Below are 23,571 nucleotides of genomic sequence, written 5' to 3'. Positions count from 1 at the left end.
CATTGAAGCAAGCAAGTAAACAGACAGAAAGGGAGAGAAAGGACACACATGCACGCAGAGAGGGAGAGAGAGATTTGGGTTGTACAACATTTCAAAAACACATTTTTTAAAAAAAAAAAGTATTGTGTGGAAACTGAGAACGTCCCATCAACTTTCTCAAACTCAAATGACGAAGACAATGCTTTGAGTCCACTTTAGGATCAGATAGTCTATTCGGGACGAGACCTACAGTTTAAAGTATGAACCGAACCACTGTTCAATGTTCATACAGAGGGATTCGAATCCGGAACACATTCCTTACAAGATCACATCATTACCCTTACGTGAGCCATTGCGAAGACATCCAATTGTCATCCTGTCTGCCACGTAGTACACCATGGACTGCATTCTTGGGGACTAACGAAGCTCTGGCGTCTGGACGCACAACCAGTATAATCCTCCGTGGAGCTCGTGCTGTGTCGTCCATATTTGAGGGGTTCAGAACACAAGTGGCGTAACTCCACTGACAGTTTTGAGGAATAGGCGCATTCATTAAAAATGAAATAAAACGAACATGTGATTAAGAAATTGAAACTAAGGACATACTTGCATCTAGCACTGAAATGTTGATACTTCACAGTTCCAAGTTATACATGTAACTCAATTTTCACGAGAAGTGGAGTTACGCGACTAGTGCTCTGAACCCTCTACTATGTCTGCGTTTGTCCCTTAATGTGTATAATATTATCTTATAACCTCATCTTCGCGATTGGCCAAAGAGACAGAAAAGCGAGGTAAAAAAAACAACCTACATTTATGATGATGATGCTGCTAATGATGAGGTAAAAGACAGAAATGTAGACATAATAAATTTTGCTCAAGAGCTATATGTCTTTCAGTATATCTACAAATGCTCTTAACCAAGAGAATCGAAGTCTGGGGCGGTCTATCACAGGTGCAGCACTATCTACAGGGTCCCAGAACGATTACCAACTCGGCTTATCGCACAGTGCAGCTGAAAGCCCTTGATAAATGGGTGTATTATTCATCGATCGGAGCTGCACTTCGATTGACATTGAATAATTAGTAGCGAGAACACGGCCAATATGCAATTTATCACTATACAAAATGCACACAGGAATACAATGCAAACTGGGAAGGGTTGAGATGGGGAATCTAACAATAGGGGTCGCAGTTCAAGACGTATCTGGCGGTAGATAGTGGCATGAAATGAAGGGAGAGGGGTGATGTCAAATATTACCTACGCCTGTGGATGTAGACTCCGGTCGGTCTGCTAGTTGACACGTGATATCTTTACGCGGATGTCCCGAAGCTTTTGTGGGAGTGTCAATCAGAAGATGATTGAAAGGGAAACTTTGATGATAATATTACTCCATGTCCCTTCAGTTAGAGAAAAAAAATGTTGCTGTTTTTAGGTTATTGGTCACTTTCAGTATTTTTCTCTTCAGGTTTTTATTACATTTTACATGGATTTATTTGCTCTCTCAAAATTCTTCTAAGAGAACTAAATACTCTACCTCGACTCAAGTGATCTACTTAGTCTCGTCTCAACATACTACATAGTACAAGCAATATATATGCAGTATGTTTGCGCACAGACATTAATAATGTCTTGGACTCATTAAGGCAATAGCTTTAATATCCAGAATGTTTCTTTTAATTTGATTTCTTTTAAACTCCACTGTATGCACAGAAAGGCAAATCGGAACTTGACATACAATTTATCGAATTACCTAGTATCGAACCCGGAATCCCTTGACGATCACTGCGCCGTCGGGAAGGTCCTATGTATCCTGAATGTAAGCCACCACGTTGCACAGGTTTACAGATGCTACTAATGGATTAAATTTTGAAAATCCGAAGCTTAATATATGTATATAACCTATTAAAATGCTCTCGTGCACAATTTGTCACAGGTTATTAATTAACAATAGATAGTAGTCAAATTCACGTTAGTTGTCGGTCAGAACCTTAAATTATCGAAATTACATTTCCAGCAAGTTCGGTTTAAAAATCAAGCATATGTAGAATTGCTCATCAATGACTAAGATTTCCGGTTTACAGGAACAGAAAAGTATTTTTTTATACATACGAGGTTTGTTCAAAAAGTATTAGACCTTAATTTCTTTGGCGTGAACAAATGTAGTAAGGGAGGCGTGGTTTGATGCACGTATGTAGGTGATCCTAATGCGATTTTTTTCTCCAGCCTGCAGAAGCAGTCAGTCGCCAGCAGACCGCTGATGAGTGAGGTGTAAGTGAGTGGCGTCGGAATTTTGTTTTTGACAAAATGACTGAAAAACATGAATAACGCTACTGCATTAAATTTTGTGTCAAGCTTGGAGAATCCGAAGTAAAAGAGTGGTACAACCGCTTCAAAGATGGCGTCACAGTGGAGAGAGAAGCACGTTCTGGTAGGCCTTCAACATCCAGAAATGAGATCGTCATAGACCAAGTGAGGACCCTAGTGATGCAGGATCGTCGAATCTATCTCGTAGTTCGTTGATAGAAATAGTTATTACGCGTCTGAACACACAAATCAAGTTACAAGGACAAACAGAAACCGATACACGGGTACCAAATCAACTTATATTATAATGCTTACGTTATACTATGTGTAAAAAATTAGGTAGTTGTTCAGTTTTGTAATGATTATAATGATAAGTTGCTCGCTAGATGTCAGTGAGATGCTGCTGCGAGAACTTTAGTCATTGTCATCCTATATGCACGCCAAAACTCACAGAAAGGTGACGTAAAATAAATCAAATAGTTCTTTCTTGTACGAGTGTGGCGTGGTCACAAGTCGTGGTATTTTGAATTCTTAAAGCTGTATTCATTTGTGCACACCCGTGTTATTTCAATACATTTTGTAACTATAAAATGCGTTCACTTTCATTCACACAACACGAGATCCCTATATCGCTCTTCCAGCTCAATACGAAAGAAACAAACTCTCCTCTCGGTTTATCAGGGGCCTGTCTCGTTCTCGTCAAATTCCGAAACGAGACCGACACTTGTTTTGTTCTCACCCTTAAACCAAGGACACCCCGCAACAAGGCTGTTACTATTAACCCATAGTTCTATTGGTTAGATGTCTTCTTTTTCAACAATCGACACGAGTTCTTAAGGTGAAAATAATATAAACATTAATTTCTTGTTAAAAATGAACAAGCAGAGGAAAGAGAATGGTGGAAAATGAATAAAATGAAAGAAATACGAAAGAAAGGGGATCAATAGTTTCATTCCCATAATGCTACTTTGTGGTTGACTGTCATTTTTTTCTGTCTTGTGTCTCATTGCTGTCTCTCTTCCTGGAGCGTCTTCTTGATTAGTTCTCTTAATATTTATGAGAGCATTTGCACTCTTCATATTCATACCGCCACACAATTTTGTGGGAACAACATTCCACTTGCAATTTCTAAAACGACGTATCTCCTATTAGCTGATGCTAATGGATACATCACAATAATACAAAAGTAAGTGTCTGGTGTTAATTCTGAAAGTACTCTTAGACATAAATCGTCAAAGTAAGGTATTATTAGCGAAATTTATTTTTTCTTCTTAGTGTAGAATCACTTTATTTCATGCAAAAAGTGACTTCAAACAATTTAACGTTCTTACTTCTGGACAATGCAGTCAAAAATAATGTTTGGAAACAAATGATCTTTCTCGTTGCCGTGTGCAATGTCGGAGCATGAAAGAATAAATTGCCCGTCTTAGCGCGTTTTGCACACGCACCGATAATATCAGTGACGTCTTCTACCTCGTTATCGTGTGCACCAGAAACCAACGGGGGTTAATGGTAAAGCTGCACACGTGGTCCTACACGACAAATTTCTTGGAAGGACCATCGAAGGGTTGGTATGCGGCCGGAGCTCCCCTCGACAAATCGACACTTGGACCCCCCCCCCCCCCTACACTACGGTGATAAGTATATTTTAATTGCAAATTTTCAATGGCAACTTCTACTCACCACGGAAGGCGAGAATCGGGGCTTTTTCAACCTGTTCAAGCGGCTTCAGCGACAACCCAACGTCGTATAAAATGGGTACCTGGAGGAAACTCTGGGGGTAAAGGCGGCGGGGGCGTGGTGCTGATCACATCACCCAGAGCTCGGCTGAGATTAAGAAAGTGTGGGGCCCTAACCCCACACCCCCTATACGCCTTCTAAGCGTATGTAATTTTTCAGCTTTGGGAATATCACAGCGGTTTTTCGAATGAAGAGGAAAATTTGAAAAAAAAATTGCCCTTGCGGCTACCAAAGGTCCAGACAAGCCTTAAACTTGAACGCCATTATACTTCAAACAAAATATATCTGCCCCTCAAACTTTCCCCACAAATAGCGTCCGTTTTAGGAACTGGTCCACGTAGAGTAAATAAGATGTTGCGAATTTAGTTTCTTTAGAGATTTCATAACGTGAGGATTCGGTTATCTTTGTGTTATTGTGTTGTGCTATTTTCTTTTATGCAATGTGTGGAGACCTTGGGAGTGTAACGTGATACCGAACTGGCATTCGAATCAGGACTTCAACTTTACCAGATACTCTTTGAACCAGGGTTGCCATATCGTCTTCGACAACACTGAATCTTGTAAAAAGTGGGCTTCCCCACTGGCGCAGTGGTAGCGTCGTTGCCTTGTAATCAAGGGGTCCCGGGTTCGATATCCAGTGGAGGCACATAATGGTTCGGATCCCACTTTAAACTGTAGGTCCAGTTCCGATTAGCCTTACTGTGCATAAAGTGGACTTAAAACACCAAATCAATAAATCTTGTAAAAAGAACCGTTTACAAGTTTTTAGACCAATCGCCGTACACTACATCTATCAACGAGTCAACAGCGACAATAGGGAAGAACGGATACCGAATTACAGTATCGAAACACACACAAATGCCAACAAAATATAATTTACTGCTGAAGTCCACCGTTCCGCAGACAAAGCAGTACTGAAGGGGTATGTCTCACACCGACCTTTAGATTAGGCTACTACTAGCGTGGGCAGACGCAGGCTGAGATTGGATTTTGTTTCCTACCTTCCACGGCTTTATTAGAGTTTGTCCGCGTGAAATCAAAGGAAAGAGGAGAGGATGAAAAGATGGGGACATAATCTTCTGGGAACGCAGGAGAGACAATGCCACTGCGCCGCTGAAGCTCCAAAAGAAGAAAAAGCTAGGAGGGGGAAAACCTGACACGTGACAGGAGGAAAATCTGAATTCATTTCGCTCAGTGGCAAAGTTCAAAATAATAACAGAAGCAGCATGACTGAAATCTGAGTGTAGGTAAAAAAGATCTTCACATGATTAAAAAATTCCTTAGTCTTGTTTGCTTTTTATATACAGACTATTTGCGCAACTCACAAACAGAACTTGTCTGTATGTCACTATATCTGAAACTGAATGTTAGCCACGGGGAAGCCTACAGTTAGGATATTTTTCGACGGCACAGATATTGTGGCGCTACAGTACTGGCCTTTTATTTCACCTTCATGGAAGCATCGCTACATTCCATACACATAATTTCCTTGAGAATTCTATTTAGAAATTTGCCTGGTAAAGAAACAATGTACAGTCACCGGCAATAAAAGTGGGTCCTGAGATACTTGCTTCCCTGCAAGGTGTTATGCGTGTTGTTGAACTCTAAGGCGGTGGTAGAAGTTGCCATTGAATGTTTGCTTTTAAAATCCAATAATCGCCGTACAGTAACGCCTTGCAGAGAAGATAGTATTTCAGGACCCAAACGTGCCGCTGACTGTACCAGCGAGACACACACACTGAAACATAATCCAATGTTTTGTTGTGTAATACTACGTCTATGCAAACACTATAGCGTCACAAGTACCCTTTGAGAGCCAAGATCCACCAAGGGGTGATGCGCGGTCAGTAATTGTGTCCCACCGCCGCTGTTTTATGGCTTTCCCAAGCAGAGTCGGCCACTTACTCTGTTCAAGTAGCTCTGTCCTCACCATGTTGGATCAACATGAAAATTTTGGAGCTCGCTCATGGATCGAACGAGGCACCGATCGTCCCAACGGCGAAAGCGCAACCTTTCGGTTAGACAGGAGCTAGCTACATATGTCCGTGTGTCTATTTTATGTAAGTGCAAGCCATACAAAATGCACAGAACATCATTATAAAAATAACACCATTAAGCCTTGTTTCCATGATTATGAAAAACTAATTTTGTACTTGATACAGAGTCTGATGAAGACCTTGCTAGAAGGTTGAAACGTTACGTTTAGTTTATGTTTTTAATAAAATAAATTACTGTCTTGGTCAGCAAATTTAGTTTTTCATTATAAAAATGTTTAAAAAAACGATAATAATGGTAAGGCACTGTAAAACTAACCTAGTTGTTAGAGCATGACAACAAACAAATCAGCCGGCCTCCGTGGCGGAGTGGTTAGCACACCGTGTTACGACGCAAGGGGTGCCTGGTTCGAATCACCGTCTCAGCATGGGTACTCTTTGTCTGTAAAAAAAATAAGGTGCTCCCCTATACTTTGCACCACGCCTTAAAGGCGTATAGGGTGTGTGGAGTTAGGGCCTTCATCAATATCATCACTCATCGTCAACTTCGCGATTACCCAAAAGGGCAGAAATGCGAAGTAAAGTACACTAAATCAATCATTGTTTCTTGTTTATTGGGGACGTTCCCCAACTGCCCCCCCCCCCCAACCCAACTTTCGACGCAGTGATCCCAAACTGTACAGCAGCAGTTGCGCATTCCTGCGTAGAAGCGGCGAATAGAAAAAACAAGAAAAAAAATAGCAGCACCAAAATGTGGATCACTGAAAACAGCAAAACGTCCCCATACCACCCCATTATTTTTTTACGTGACAAAGTGGTGCAAGGAAAGCATTTGTATCCCTCTTTTACCAACGACTGTCAGGGATCGAGGGGACCATCATTAACACGCCTGCATTGAATAAATCGAGGCACTCATTCTCATTGTGTTTCGGCTGAGCACTGATGAATGCGGAAGTCCTTCATTCATCCCCGTCTCCCGCTCGTTTGTGACGCAGTCACTAATGGAATGGGGTAATGGAACTGCAATGAAATTTAAATGGAAGAGATTACTTGAATGACCCCACACAAACGAGCGAGAACATACTGATGTAAAACGGACTCTTTCAACATTTTTCACACTGAAAAATGTATGTCTTATGGGCTCCAAGAAGTGTCCTTCCACTCACTCTTTTACAACAAAGGCCTCCCCGATGGCGTAGTGGTAACGTCGTCGCCTTGTAATCAAGGGGTCCTGAGTTCGATACTCGGTTGAGGCACATAGTGGTTCGGATACCACTTCAAACTGCATGTCCAGGCCCGATTAATCTTCTGTACATAAAGTGGACTTAACAACTCAAAATCAAATCTTACTACAAAAAACGATATAGCCGGCCCCCGTAAGATTTCAGTTTATTCTTGAAAGAACACTATGAAAATATTCATCCATTAACCGGGTACAAATGTTACGCAAATTTCCTAATAGTACTCTATACCTAAATGTAGTTGACACTAAAATGTAGTGTACATATAAAGGTAGATTTATACTTCTGTATACTGTAGTTAATACTCAACATGGAAAATACTAAAATGGATTCCTTCCTAAGCATGTACATAAGTTTCTGGATCAATAATAAAAAGAGTGGTTAGCACATTGCGCTACGACGCCCGGGTTCGAATCCTGGCCTGGGCATGGATGTTTGTGAGTGTCCATTCATCAGTTTCATCACATCATCACTCATCTTCATCTTCGCAAATTAGCCAAAAGTGGCACAAGAAGCGAAATGAAATGAAGCAAAGCAAATCAAGCCAAATCAAGAACCGCTATAAGTACTCATCTTAGTTCAGGAAACAAGCTTTGAAATGATATATTTGAAAACTACTCTATTAGACATTCTTAATCTCTAACAAACCTTTCTCTTGAAAAGTAGTCTTTACTAGTCTATGGTGTATCAACTCTTTAAGTTCACTTAATGTAATGATAGGCTAACAGGGACTGGGCCTACAGTTTAAAGTGGAGTGCGAATCCAAGATCGTCTACCGGATATCGAACTCTGGACTCCTTGACTACAAGGTGACTAGAGTTGTGCTAAGAGGCTTTTCTTTGGATGACGAGTGGCCACGGCGTAGACTCCCATCGCCGCGTTTTTTTCTGGATTGGAGCACGCTGCTTCCCCTTTCAAGTACTTCTTCAATTGTCCTCACGATGTTAGCTCGACAACGAAATTTTGGAATTGCCACCAGGGTTCGAACCTGGGGCCATTTGCAACAGAGACGAGAGCGCCAAACATTCGGTACTTGAGAGTTGTAGTCTTAAAATAAAAACTTTAGTACGTCTTTCTATAACGTAAAAATATTTTCAATCTTTGAATATTTTGTAGGCATACCCTGGTTTAGATATATGTGTACGCAATGTTGGCATTATATATATATAGTAGTTAAAATTTTATCCAGAAATTTTTATAGTTGTACATTTCCCGCCACTACTGGTCCGTCGTCAGCGGTTTGTTGCCAAACTTCTCTGGTGCAAATACGGTTCTGGTTCCCACCGAAAATTGTCGCCTATATCACATCTCGTGAATAATTATGCTGTTATTACACAAAGGAAAATGCCTAATAGGTTATAGTACTGGCAGAAATACTTCAACGTCCATTTCGTATGACTGAACCAAGGTGTTCCTTTATGATTCGTTACGATATTGACTATGGAATAGGATTCACGCAACACTGAACGTTCATCCTAAAAACCCTTTCCTTTTTTTCCTCAAACTCATCTACAGGTTGAGGTTCGTGAAGCTCCCCAAGCAAGAGGGGGGGGGGATAGGGGGGCTGATTCAATAACAAGGCAACCGGGGGCGAGATGTGCGTTGTTTTTGGTTGAGCTGGAAACATCAGAGGCCGAAAGGTTAGAACGGGAGATTTTCCCCCGAGGCTACATGACGGAAAGAGAAAACAGGGACGCCCGTAATTGAAATCCTGCCGCACGGAACCCTGGCTGATGTGAACATTCATTAGCTAAAGCTTCCCTTCTTAATGAACCCCCGTTAATCTGCTTTGCGTTCCCGGGGAGAAAGAAAAAATCTCGACAATTTACTCGTCTCCGGGCTCGCCCTGGCGTTCGGTAGAATCTTAAAAGGTAGGTCTCCTCGCTGATACGAGATACATAAGGGCATGTTCAGAAAGGGGAACATTGATCCTCAATTAAAGGCCGCCTATATTAATATTTGCCATGGAAACTCGTGAACAACCATATTAAAGGATTTGATCTAACCAAGGCCTTTGATATGGTGAATGAACGAAGGTCTGGTGAATTACTGCATTTGCATACTATACCGCACGAACTTTTTTTCGTTTTGCGTCGGCAGGGACCAATTACCGCGTTTGGTTTAACTCTTTGTTCTTCCCGCGCTTTCCGAGCGCTCATCTTTCTAGCAGACACCACGCGACATTGCCGCTATCTACTGCCAGGATAAACCAGGCCGTGAGCAATCAAAACTTACTAATACATACAGCACACTAACCACTACCACGAAAACTGTGCAAAGCGAAATATAAGAATGGGGTTACACTACTACGAAATTGCAACAGCGTTGCTTCCCATTCTCGTTGCCTAGCACGTGACCTTTTCCGCCTTTCCGATTGGCATAGGAAGTGTTGACCGATTGTTAGCGCGGAAAGAACAACAGGTTGGAGCGAACAAGATTCAGGTTACATCATCCACCACAGAATTTCCAGCTGCTTCACGGAGACATTGGTTACTGAATGGTGATTCTTGATTTACTCTGATCCTTGAAAGTGAAAAGGTTTGTGACTGCCAGTTGTGGTGATTGGAATGGTTATTAGCAGTGTTTTCGTCTGGCGGTGGACAATGTTTTCTGCACTGTAATTGTCTGGAATGTCTTGGAAATGTAGTTTTGATTCTAGCAATGCCAAAATATTAGTTCAGGGAAAAATAGTGTGCATAATTCCAGATTTGGAACATTTCCCGCCCAAAAATTTCCTGACATAGTCGGAAAATGTGAATTTTTACCGGGAAAATTTCAAGAGTACCGAAATCTCCCCCCCCCCCAAGCCACTGGTTATTAGCATCGTTAGCAATTTCCTTTGAAACATAGACATTACTGTACTACAATAGCGGAAACTATTGTCCCAGAGGTTTAAGTTCTTCCCTCTCCAAATTTTGTTAAGTTCGAACACTGAAAATACCTTCAAGACGATAGTTTTTTTCCTACTTATGCAGGTGAGCAAGTTGATTGCACACATCTAGTTCATAGACTTAACTAATTACTAGACTTTCATAAATATTATGAATATTATACACAAATAGTCTTGTAGGAGTACACTGACAATGTAATTAGAAAAAATATTTTGACCTAAGAACCTTGGTGGAGAGGACTACCACTAATGAAAGAACCTACCTTCTTTGGGCGGAACATATCCATGGACTTCGCAGTACGTTCCCACTGGAGTTTCCCCGGGTTCGTATGAGTAGAAAGTTGCAGTGGACGCAGAGGGAGCCACTTCCCGGTCCCAGTCGGGGTCCCGTTCCCGCTGTTCCCTCTCTTCCCTCTCCCGCTCTCTTCGGCATTCGGCACATCGGCGCATCTCCGACCTGACACGCAGCAGCCACACCATGCCGAACAGGGCCATGCCCGAACCAACACATGTCACCGCCGCCGAACGCGGGCACAGCCTTGGGGTGGAGGGGTATCAGATGACTGCGGGCCCTGCGAGCGTCGAGAACTGAGCTGAGGAACATACTAAGGACTCTAACATAGCTGGGGTCGTCGTGGTACCTATGGGAGAACTTTACCTGTTGGTGACACTAGACCTGCACCAGCGTTCTATTGCAGCTACCACTTCACACAACACTAGAATGCAGACACTCTTCAAGATGTGGACATTGCAATGGTAACAGCACTTGTACTATGCCACTGGGTACCAGGCGCACCACAAGATCACACCTCATCAAGCTCATCAACACTGCACTGTTACCATTGGAGCTGAACCCACTGACCATTAGAACATGAGCAGTAGTGCACTATCTCCCAGCAGTGAAGGTTGTCACCCTCTGTCGACAATTTACCTCCTCAAGAAGAACAATGCCACCAAATCGCTACTGAAGCACCAGCTGACACACTCTCCAAACGACGCATTTGCCGAATCCAGTTAACTGTAGATTCCCCCCGAAATATTTATCTTTAATTTGCACATTTCAGACGATTCTGTCCGTCCTTCAGTCGCCTACCTTCGTCGTCAATGATCAGGAACAGTGAGACGAGGGACAGCTTCTGGGAATCACTGTGAAAAAGAGAAAACAGTTAGGAGGAAGAGGGATTCACATATCCTCACTTGGATCCTCTGAAGATTATGTTGTTCCAGTTCGCAAGCCTTGACCGTAAGTCGACGAAAGTGGAAACGTGGGTACTGTGAGCGCATCACATCATTTCACACACAGCCTTAAGCAACGTGGTACATTCTAAATACAAAGACAACTAACAATGACGCGACTCTAGGAACTTGAACTAAAAAACCTTCAACATTTTCTCACGCTCATGGAAATATAACTTCAGCTACTCGGCAATAATGATCGTATTGCAAAAAGTTCTCTCTCCTCAGATGTTCTAACAGGAAAATAAAGCAAGAATTATTTTAAAATTATGGATACAGATCAAGATAAATTGCTAGGGAAACGATATTTCCCCTAAGACTCACGAAAATGTATTCATCTTTCCTGAGAAGTCAAAACTTAATTCGTACGTAATCTTCTTGGTCATTTTTATTAAATTCTTCCCGATTTCTTCTTCGTACCCAAATGACCGACCCTGTGGTCGCACTTGAACTGTAAGTTTCGTAAAATACTTCCTAAAAGGATATTACAGACTCATCTTCCTTATTCTATGCATCCTTCTTCATCCAGTTCTATGTTACTGTAGGACCAAAATCTAAAACTAATTATTTTGAATTACCTACAAGTTTTTCAAATTCAAACCTAAGTGCATTTTTTGAATTTTCGATTGAACATAATTTTTTTTTATTGAAACTAATTCGTGTTTTGGAATTCGAATTAATAATGATGAAACAAATATATGACACACTAGGAATTTTACAAAATTCTTTCCATCGCAGATAAAAATAGATCATAATTTATTGACGTATATACTGTAGTCATCAATGCTTCGTTTAAATTAGTTTGACTGATTTTATTCCTTTACTTCGCTTTTCTGCCACTTTTGGCTAATCGTGTAGATGAGGATGAATAGTGATAAAATGAAATGGATGAAAGGATTATCACAAACACAAAAGAAGTCGCACATGAGTCGTACGGGGGGATTACACAGGCTGAGAGTCCAGACGTCGGAACCTTGCTAATCTGCAAAATGCAATACAGGGTGTGCTACTTGGAATGGAATTTGATATTTGGGTGTCTCTTTGAATTTGACTTTTGGTTTTAAGTTCACTTTATGCACAGATATGCAAATCGGGAGTGGACCTACAGTTTAAAGTAGGATCTGAACCACTGTGCCATGCGCCTCCAGCGGGTATCGAACTCGGGAGCTTGAGTACAAGGCAACGACGTTACCACCACGCTTTCGCGGAAACCCTCAAAGCCTCGTTTCAAATACCAACATGCACAATTGCGAGGATTAGAAAAAGACACGCGCGATTTCAGTTTCATTCCGCTATGCAATTGCTCGCATCTTCCTTTCTCCGTTCTTTCAATTTCCTTGCTCTTTGGAGGATTAAGAAGACGGAAGATTGCATCTGCTGAAAGGAAAGAGGAAAAAGATGAGTATTATCCATACAAGCGGAGGAGCCGGGAGTGAAATTGGTCGACTGAATGCCTGCAGGAATAAGAAAACTCCGGCTGACTTGGGGTAGGAAAGAAACTTTGTTCCTCCTCCATGCAGAGCCTAAGCTAATTTCATATGGTCTGACAGCTCGGAGAAATTCCCCACTAATCTCTGGAGAGTTTTTGAAACCGGCTGGGGGACTCAAATTGTGACACAAGGAGGAGGAATCAGTCGGAGTCTTTTTCTGCGATTGAAGTTTCTGTACTTCTTCATTTGTGGAGATTCTCTGCTGGGGCGTTTCTGAGAGAACTATAAAATAGAAAAATTTCGCTCTCCCGAAATCCCCTTCGTCCCTTTCTCTTCTTCCTCGAGGAAGCCAGCTTGAGCGTTCAACCCGAAGGACTAAGTTCTGGATCCGGTTACCCTTTTCCTTCCACAAGAAGACAGTGACGTTAAGATTAAGTCCGTTTCTCTCTTTCTCTCTTCCATACATGTGTGTGTGTGCGTGAGTGAGTGAGTGAGAGAGATTGTCCTTCAATGGTGACCAATTTCTGTCTTCCGCAGAAAAATCCCCGAAAAGAATTCTCGAGCCCAAGATTTTAACAACGCGTCAGCAGTTTAAGCTTTCTTTTGGGATGAAACGAAGCAAGTACGTCTTTGAGCACGGAAAAATCTTCCGTTTCGAACTGGAAAACCGACGAATCAAGTCAAATGCTTGTAGTCTTTTCAGAACCGATCGTATTCGTCGTAAATTTCTCCCGAAAAATTACTCCTCTTACAAATACTGACAAGGATGTAACGATAAAGAAGCGTTTGAAGCTCAAACCGAAATGTATGTGATATAGTACTCTCTGAACCTGGAATATGTGGAGGAAGCTGCGCATAACGGTAGAGAAAGCGAGTGGGCAGAGTAAAGCAGTGTGCGCTGCTGCAAACGGCTGGCAAAAGTCATGTGACTGAGACTCCACGTGGAGTAGACGAGCAGAATGACAGCTGCGCCCATTGGCTGAAGGTTGAGTGTGATTGGACGAAAACAACTCGCCCGCTGTTTATCCCCACCCACGTTCGTGGCGGCAGCTCTCTTCAGATCTTGGACGTTAACCAAGTAAACACGTCATCTATAGCTCCAGCTCGGTTTCCCTCCATGCACTCACTTCCGCTCTCACATGTTAATTGGTCGATACCTCTCAAGTCACAGTATTGCGCAGAGACTTGTTTTCGCTCACTTGCTCCTTAGATTCCCGGGACAAAGCATGCTTAAAAGCATTTAAAATGTCATTTCCTTGACTGCTCCTTGCATAGTACAAAATTCCCACAGATGGAACATCATAATTATGTAAAGAGTTGACTACGTTATATTGCAATAAACAATTTTTCTGCTTTAACACACTCAAAAAAAATAGTCTATACCTCCATAAGTATACCAGCTCTCGCACAAAACAAGTGAAAATTAATTCAATTTTGCACTGCAAGTGACGGGGAAAATGTCATCACACAATTCACACTAGAGGATTACTGGTGCCGAAATTTTGTTTTTGAGATCGGGAAGCAAATTTGTGGATCCTGAATAGTCATGAAGCTGAGAATGTTATGTATTAAAAGCAATTAAGTGTCGAAAATTGCATGGAAATGTCACTCGTTCACTCCAGAAATGCGAAAACAATGAAAATATATTAAATTCGAGAATTCTATGGACTATGTGCATAGGAAGTGCCACTGCTGAAATAATATGCATTAAAGTGACCATCTCAAAACCCATCCAGAAATAATTTTCTACACACGCCCCTGAATATAAGTACACACTAATGATAATTCCAAATCAAACATATTACATTAGCGACCAGCATAGAAACAAACGGTGGCACTGAATATCCACACTATCACTATCATTGTACTTTCAGTTCATGTTATCAACAGAGGTGGGGGAGGCTTCGAGAAATATCAATAGTTTCTATATCGAGGATTAATTAATATTGCAAATATATTGAGCTGATACTGAAAACCAAATATTTCAAGTTTCCATAATATGACACGAAGCACCTGCAGTGCGTAAGCGGATTATTTACTGAATTCAATTATTTACTCGGAATCAGTGCCAAATCATTAGTTGTACAATGTTTCATTTTCTCCCTTTGCAATTGCCTGTCTGTGATTAAAACGGACATACAGTACGTGGAAGTAGATGAAAGCGTTCGTTTATACTCCAAGCGAGGGCATAAACCTGGGTGGAATCCTGAGATTTTTTTTATTTTTGTAATGTCATTTCCAAATAGAAACCTTCCATGTTTACAATATATAAATTACTATCTCACAATTTGAATAATCCTCACACGCGGTGACGTGTTTCTAACGATATTTTCTGTTTGGAAATAATGATGACGTTTTCTGTGGCCAGCAGCATCTCAGCTTCGTATCTTTTTCATCGCTCCATGAAGACGAGAAAGCCCGTAGTTTTAGATTTCTAGTTTCTAAATTTATCCCTCGCACACAATCAATTCTCGTTTTGCATATATTTACCTATGTCTATTACTATTAAGTATATAAGGAGAGGAATGATGTTGAATTAATAACGTTCGATTTTCTTTGTATTTATATAGGGCTACCATAATATTTTGACCAAAAAAGGGACATCCCAAGGAGATCTGTTTAGCTCCCCCGCCCTCTGAAAAATCGGTTGGGCCTAATTATAAAAATTGCTATTATTAATATATTATTATTATTTATTAAAGAATAGGTAAAAAGTAAAGTTCTTCGTGTACGTGCACCGTGCCATGAAGGCATATTTCTTAAAGGATGGATCACATAAATTATACATCATAAACAATAAATTAAATATGATCTCCCGTTGTCAAAAGGTATTAATTGTTTAATATTGGTACGACTTACATAGTGTTGCTTGTGATCAATCTTTGATGTTAGTCCTACCTTGAGGTTGAATAATGCCAGAAGAATTTAGCAGGAGAACCAATATTCTTCACTTGATTTGTTTTATTTTACTTCGCTTTTTGTGCCACTTTTGGCTAATTTGCGAATATGGGAATGAGTAATGATATGATGAAATTGATGAATGGACACTCACAAATATCCATGCCCAGGGCAGGATTCGAACCCGGGACCCCTGTCGTCGTAGCGCAATGTGCTAACCACTCCGCCACAGGGGCCGGCCAAATCTTCTTGAGAACAGCTTTATTCTTTATCAACCGTTTATAAAAATCTTGCCCGAGATATCAGACACACAACTCTAGAATTTCTTTTGAGTTTGTGTCAAGACGCAGGAACTTCAAATTCTGCAATACCATAAAGAAAGTACATACTTATACACTGCTTTACAAATATCGGAACACACGAAACAATACATATTTTTCAGCATGAAATGTGTCTCAAATTTAGATTTGGATTTCAAGATAACTCCTAGACTTTTGTAAAACGGGACAAATAGTGGCTATTTAATACTTTTCACGGGACGACCGGGACACTCTTCTGAAACGGGACGTATGGTCCTATAACATGTTACCGTACAGGGACAAACAGGTACAAATAGAAAGACAATGTTCAAAAAGCACTTGCTACACATTCATCTTAAACAATGCAATATCGTTGAAGTACAGATTTTGCTATTTCTGAGCCAGAGATATTGTGTTAATCTGCTGTCATGGCAGCTCAAGCCTGCATTAAGGGGATGCAGATGTAGACTAGCCACCCACCACCTTAAGTGTACAATAAATAATGCACTAAAGTTACAGAGTAATGACGATGGTACCCGTTTTTGTCATCTAAAATTAAACAAAAGGCTTCTCGACTAAATAGTTCAGTGAAAGTAGATATAATCGGCCATTTTTTAATGTTCTTTTTCCTAAATGATTAACTGTTTGACACTGCGACACGTTTCAGAGAAAAAACGTTCTACCCAAAATTGGCCGCCATTTTTCAAAATGGCGTCGAAAGTTTAACTCAGATTTGGATTGATTTGCTTTACTTCGCTTTTCTGCCACATTTGGCTAATCGTGACGATGAGCATGAGTGATGATATGATAAAATTGATGAAAGAGCACTCACAAAAAGCATCCATGCACAGGCCGGGATTCGAACTCGGGAGCGTCGTAGTGCGCTGTGCTAACCACTCCGCCACGGACGTCGGTTAAAATCGGATTCTCTCCAAAATTTAGCTGTGTGATTCGCCCCTCACTACAGCAGGTAACAGCTTATAAAGGCGACCAATGAGAAGATAGTTAAACCGCCACTGTGCCAATCAGTGAAGATGACGGCAGCCCAACGAAACAACTGCATTATGATTGGGAAACATATTTTTCTGTCATCCCTTTGCCGTTATGATCCACACAGCATGTTTTTGACACTCTGTGAATCGGGAGTACAAAGAATTCCGACCCAATACAATACGGTGGCTCTTCTCGACGTACCGCTTATTTAAACTTTCAGAAACAAGCGCTGGCATTAAATCAGGACAGACATGCTGAAACAATGAAGATAAATAGCAGAAAAGAGGATTCGCGATAGCGGAAAACTTTACAATGGAACTGGAAGGTTCCATAAATTCCAGCATCTCCGATTACCCTTTTTGTTCCGGTTTCAATGCATAGGCAAGGGCGGGAATTTTATTTGCACTCAGATCTATGTGCTTGCAATTATCGACAAACGATCATTTGGCGAACAGCGAAATGAACAGACTGTTCCTGTACAAACTCCCTTCCCTAACAAAACAGCTAATTTCTACACGGGTAATAATTTTCACGTCGCCCTTTAATTCACAGGAATATAATGAAGGGGGAAAAATGGGATGGATATAGGAGATGAATCTTCGTTCGTTTTATCCAAGAATAATTAAACATGTAACCAAATGCAGAGAGGGAAAAAGTGAATTATTTGTAATTAAGCACTAGTCGATGGATGTTTCGAGTAATAACATGTCATCAAAATTTCTCTCTGAAATTCGAATGTGGCGCGTGGTGTGTGGCAAGTCTGATCAATCAAATTTAATGTACCCTGGGGTCGCAATGGGGATGGACGTATGGCGGTTCGTCTTTTGCTCTTCTATGTCATTCTGAAGATGCGCGTGCAATTGACCTGCATCCAGTACAGGGTGACAATAAAGTATAGAACCAACGACTGTATTCTTTTCTGAGCACGTGTGGCCCTGTGGAATTGGCACCACGGTTACCTGACCTCAACCCTTGACAACGTGGGGAATTTTGACATGTTGATCATCTGCGGGAACGAATAAGCACTTCAGCGGCCGCTCTTGGATTCTCACAGAGTTCAAGGAAACATGTTGAAACAATGAGTTTCCTGACGGAAATATGGAGCACGTTTTACATTAAGGAAATGTGCTGTTAATTAGTTCGTTCATTGGTTCTATACTTCATGGTCACCCTATACATGACGAATCAGGAAACGTGTAGTTTTAGAATAAAAATTCCGAGTAATGCATGGAAATCTCTTTCTGATTATCCTCTCACCCATTTCGCCTCACGGAACAGAATAAAGTATATTTCTGGATGAAGGTTTAAAATTATACTTAACTTACAATAATTATGTTTTATACCCCCATCACTTTCTTTCCCGTCTTCATGATTCCACTACGAGCGCCTTTCCCTTATCTAGCTTTCATTATACAGGGTGGCCCCAAAAAAGGTAACCGAAATGTACCGTAGAACTTATGTTTTCGGTTACCTTTTTTGAGCCACCCTGTACTTCTACCCTATAATTAATTAATGTTAATAATCTTAATAAATCCATTTGTAACATTTTCACCCTCATCTGTCAACATCATTACCCTCTATGTTCAGACATAATGTAAACCATTTCCGACATTCCTTTCTACCACTTCTCCTACCTCTTCCCCTTCTCGTGAGCATAGTAATTATTCTCTCAATTTCAAATTGATTTATGTTCCTAATTTCGTGTTGCATCCCCTCTTTCTATACACCGAAGAAGGACGTGAAATTTTGTTTCTTTTTCTTCTTCTCATATCGAAAATTCTGTGCTATGGTACTCACTTTGAATTATGTCCATCCCAATCGCGACGATCGATGCAAGTGCGCATGCGCTAACTGGGCAAGTCCAATCTCAAGATAGGGGGTTGTAAGTAATGCTCCACTTCGAAAAGGATGTTACGAGTTGTAACAACTATCAGGAATCGCAAACACAAAAGAGCGAGCGATAATAAACAAGCGGACGTATACAAGTGAAATATAGATCCTAATCCTACCGTGAAGTTTCGTGCATATTTATACCTTCGTCTCCTTTCGCGTTTGGACTCGTCCACTCGAGCTAGGTGTGTCATTCGCGGTCGAACAGTAGGATAAAGATACTTTCTGTTGTTAAAATTAACTTCAGTGCTTTCAACGCCTTTGTATTTTCGCCCTTGTGAAGAAAATCCACTTTTAATTCAGAGAGATTCAAATTATTTATAAAAAAAATACTAATCGAACTTTCTGTAGGACATGAAGAAAAAAAATTTAAGTTCAATAACTATAGGTCACTGAAGAAAGAATCTAGTTGTGATTTTGTACCGAGCATTTTATTAATAACTTAAGGGTGTGTTAATTATTTTGTAATTGTAAACTCTCGTTTACGACAGAGGCGTCTTAAGAGGAGTGGTAGGGGCTGGACGTTTCCTTTGTTGACCAGTCTGGCCCCCAGCAAAAAAAAAAAAAAAAAAAAAAAGGGAATGCTCCTCTACCCGAAATATACATTTTTGTATCATATTTATAGGTACATTAAAAATTCTCGCCCCTTTTGCATCTCCAATTATTTCTTCTGGCGCCATCATCGACTTACCACCTTGGTGACCGAGCACATTGGATGATGGACTCACAATCTTGCTACTGGAGGTTGCAGGTTCAAATCCAGTCGCGACGAGCCAAAAGCGGTAAAGGAGCGATGCGAGATAAGAAAAATACAATACAAATTCTCACTCCATATACTCTTGGCTAATACGAAATCGAACCAAGAACGAAATCGGCATTTGACAGATATTAATCAAGCTTAATTAAATAAGTTCTTCTAAAATTAGAAACCATTTCCTTCCTCCCTTCCCCCAATCTCATCCCCTAGCTCTTCTCTAGTAATCAGCTTACTCCCTTTCGTTGTCTCGACAACAACGCGATTTTCAAAATCGTATTTGTCTCTCGCAAATTTCCTTTGCTCTGACTGCAGAACAATCCGCTTCAGGCAACAGATTGAAAATATGTATCTTTCTATCTCTCTCTCTCTCTTTCCAACTCTCGCTCCATCTCTCTCCCTCCCAGTCTGCCCACTCTCGCAGATAATTAAATCAGCTCTGATTTATTAGTGAATGCCAACCTTTTCCTTCCACCGTGTTTCTGAAAGAACAATTCATTATCCTAGTTCCAAGCTTTTCTTCTCTTCATCCTCTCTGTTCATCTCTCTCTCTCGCTCTCTGCTTCTCCCGAATGAGATTAAAGGAAAGATGAATGGTACATCGATCTAGATTTTCATTTTCTTTACGACTTTTTTTCCAAATGCAGTAGAAGGGTACTTCCCTTCCAGACCGGATCTCTTGTCCCTTGCACCAGAATAATTGCAATTGTATGCGTCCTCCTTCTGCAAATACAGCAATTCTCATGGTCCTCCAGTTCATCTATAAGGGTCGCATTTCTAGCTAGCGGCTGCCTTCATAGATTTTTCTGGCTCTTTCTGACTCCCAATCGTTTTTGGGTTGTGTGGCTCGATGGGTGTTCAGTTGTGGAGTAAAAATTGTAGCGGTAACATAGCTCGAAGCAACGTTGCCAATAGTACGTTTGTTTTTGCCAGTTGCATACCGACCTGTGGAAAGTCGTTCCGAAAACTTGACCACATGTGCTGTTGTACAGTCAACGGCAAAGATACTGGTAAGCAAATTGTCCACTGCTATTTTCACTACTTTTTTATTCTACATCCTGTGTTGTTTTAAGGAATGAAACTATGTTGGTCCGAAGCAGGCATTGTAATCTGCTTATTGACGTCTTTATTTCAATTCATTGTCAACACACTGTGTAATTCAGACCGAATGAAAATGGTGGTGGACAATTCGCCTACTGTTTCTTTCGCTGTTGGGTGTACCATTAACCCCCGTTGATTTCTGGTGCTGACGATATCGTTGTCGGAGAAAACTCTCGCTTTAGAGTACGTTTGGCAACGTTTGGCAACATGTTCGTTCCACTCACAGCGTTCGGTGTCTTGTGACTCGAAAATGCCCGATGTCAGAAGAAGGAAATTCAACCGAACGCTTCCCAACGGCCAGCTGGAAATAATCACAGTATAACCATGTCTCATCCCAATGTTGCGATTAGCCAAAAGTGGAAGAAAAATGACGTAAAATACAAACACAATTCGTGATCCTTGTCTGGTTTAAATAGAGACAAATGTCTTAAGAATCGAGGTCAGATTTGAAAAATTAGATTTATACTCTGTGACTTGGTTGTTGATCGATTTGCTTCATTGTATCTTGTTTCTCTGCCATTTCTGGCTAATCACGAAGATGGGGATGAATGCTGATAAGATTAAATTTACAAAAGGACCGGCACAAACATATATGGAGAAGACACAACAGAGGATAGTACTGGCTGTGTGTCCAGACGCCAAAGCCCCGTTATTCTGCAAATGCAGTCCAGGGTATACTGCGTGGAGGGTGTTGGCATTTGGGGTAAGACTCGTGACTTCGTTGTTGATATGAAATGTGATGAAATGGAGTGCACGTGGTAGTATCCATTCGATTCCTCTTAAACACCTGTATCACGTTTGCAGGTTTTCATTAGATTTCATATCGACGACCAAGTCATAGAATATTAACCCATATGTTCAAATCTGGACTGCCTTCTCAAACATTTAGTCATCTTACTAAGTTCAGAGGAAGGGGTGATCATCCCCGGAGATGTCTATACCTAACAATATGTTGTCAATAATCATAACCATTTCCTTACCGATTTGATGATTGAAAAGAAGATTGAACCTTTTGATGTCAAAAATTAACCGATCATTTCCCCCTCTCTAGGCTTCGAATTTATCTAACAATAAGTAGTTAATTTCACAAGAGTAAAAGACGATCAGCCCTTTCAACCAACCAAAATTAACCGATCGTCCTCTCGAGACGTGTAAACTAACAATAAACGTTGAATGGACCAATCAGGAGAGAGCAGTAAAACAAATCGCCAGTCCCCAAGATCGGCACTGGTTCTCTAGGATGCCAGTTATTTGCAAGCAATAAGGAAGTGAACGATATAACTTTAACTTATGTTAACTCACACAACACAATAATCTCTGAGTGAATATTTCATAATATTTTCTTCAATGTTAAATGGAGTAAGCGAAAGCAAAAATAGATGGCACCAGAGCTTTGGATAGTTGTAAAACAGGATATTTTTGGAGCATGCTCATTGAAAATTAGATACTAATCTACATATCCTCTAATAGTCACTCGTAACTCCAAATATAAATGACAACATTACATTTCAGGCCGCTATTCCACTGTTACTTACAACAAAGTAAGGTGATTTCTGTAACAAATAAAACAATGGCGCATGAATCAGAAGAATGTTACTATTAGATCCTCATGCTCTTTGCAGTACCCGGTACATTATTTCCAAAATAGTTATTAACGTGAACCAGCTTTTAAAAAATAAGAAACGACTATTATATACTACCATTGAAGTGCTTAGAGTTGTGGCACTGAAGAAGGTTGCTCAGTTCTGCCGAACGATTGGGCCACAGGGTACTCTTGTGCCAGACTAACAAACGGGCCAAATTATGTTCTTTGCTGATATTACCATTCAATGCATCATTTGAGATCGATTTTAGTTATGGAAACACTGTGGTGTTTTTATCCCTCACCTTCCCTCCATATTATACTGATCGCGGGCCCAACCGGCAGCTGACCTACATTTTGCTACATAGCTCCATCTGTTCACCAATCGTCTTCGGAGGTGAGTGCCTCGATGTGTCAACAACCTCAGTTGCGAAGTAAAAGATGTAGGGGTAACATCGCTCTCCCGTTACAACGTTGCCAAGCGTACGTCTGTTTTTGTCAGTGTTTTTTATTAGCTTGTTTGTATAGTGTTTGGGTGTTTTGTGTATTAATTTTCCGTGCTTTGTGTACTATTGTACAACTTTTATCCCGTAACGGCGACGATCAACCCTCTCTCTACGTATCACTGCTTTACACATGCTGTGAATCTGACGCTCATTTGTTTCGTACCGCCAGGACTCGAAAATGCCCTATGTCAGACGAAGAGAATTCAACTAATCGCAGATTCGTTCTTTCCCAGCCGCCACTTTGAAATGCGAGCGTTATATCTGTTGGTCGCAATGGAGTTGGGATATCTTTTGGAGCAATTTATCTCACCACTCCACGTTTCAATCTCTTATTTCCTTACGTTGGGGGGCTATTTGTCGACCAATGTAACTTGTCCTCGGCAACACTTTAGAGACAAGCTTCGACTTCCGGCCGAGACACCCGCCATTTGCTGCATTCTTTACAGGAAGGGAAAGCAACTCGAGACTCCTCAGGGTGCCATGACGCTCCACTAAGAATCACTTGCGAAGGACGGTGAGAAATATTCCAAAAATTTATGGATAACCCAAGACTCCAAACTTCCTTGCCGCAGGGTAGCAATCTAATTTCCTTACAACGAAACCTCAGTGGACGACCTTTCAAGTAGTAAGAAAAAAAGAACGATTTCTGTCCTTCAACGGGAAAGGAGGGGCTTGATCCCCTTCTGAAAACTTTCAGTGCGGCACCAGATGCAGTTTGTAGCCGCGAAGC

General features: G+C 41.0%; 1 protein-coding gene across 9 annotated transcripts in view; it reads right to left on the bottom strand.

Annotated features, from left to right (window-relative positions):
* LOC145981874 (disks large 1 tumor suppressor protein-like) overlaps positions 1-23,571 on the bottom strand; it is a 1,252,559-nt gene that overhangs the window by 911,436 nt on the left and 317,552 nt on the right. For 2 of the 9 annotated variants that reach the window (XM_083115335.1, XM_083115336.1), the window contains exon 1: positions 10,416-11,119. The exons of 1 other annotated variant lie outside the window; for it this stretch is intronic. In XM_083115335.1, the coding sequence (XP_082971461.1) occupies positions 10,416-10,647 (232 nt within the window). In that variant the 5' untranslated portion in view covers positions 10,648-11,119. Of the gene's footprint in view, positions 1-10,415; positions 11,120-23,571 lie in introns of those variants that run through there. 6 more of the 9 variants (XM_083115342.1, XM_083115341.1, XM_083115339.1 and 3 more) reach the window with 4 other exon arrangements.

The sequence above is a fragment of the Lepisma saccharinum genome, chromosome 30, assembly GCF_977018435.1.
Source record: "Lepisma saccharinum chromosome 30, izLepSacc3.1, whole genome shotgun sequence".
Lineage (NCBI taxonomy): Eukaryota > Metazoa > Arthropoda > Insecta > Zygentoma > Lepismatidae > Lepisma > Lepisma saccharinum.
The sequence above is the reverse complement of the archived record's forward strand: the minus strand, read 5'-3'. Positions and strand labels throughout refer to the sequence as shown.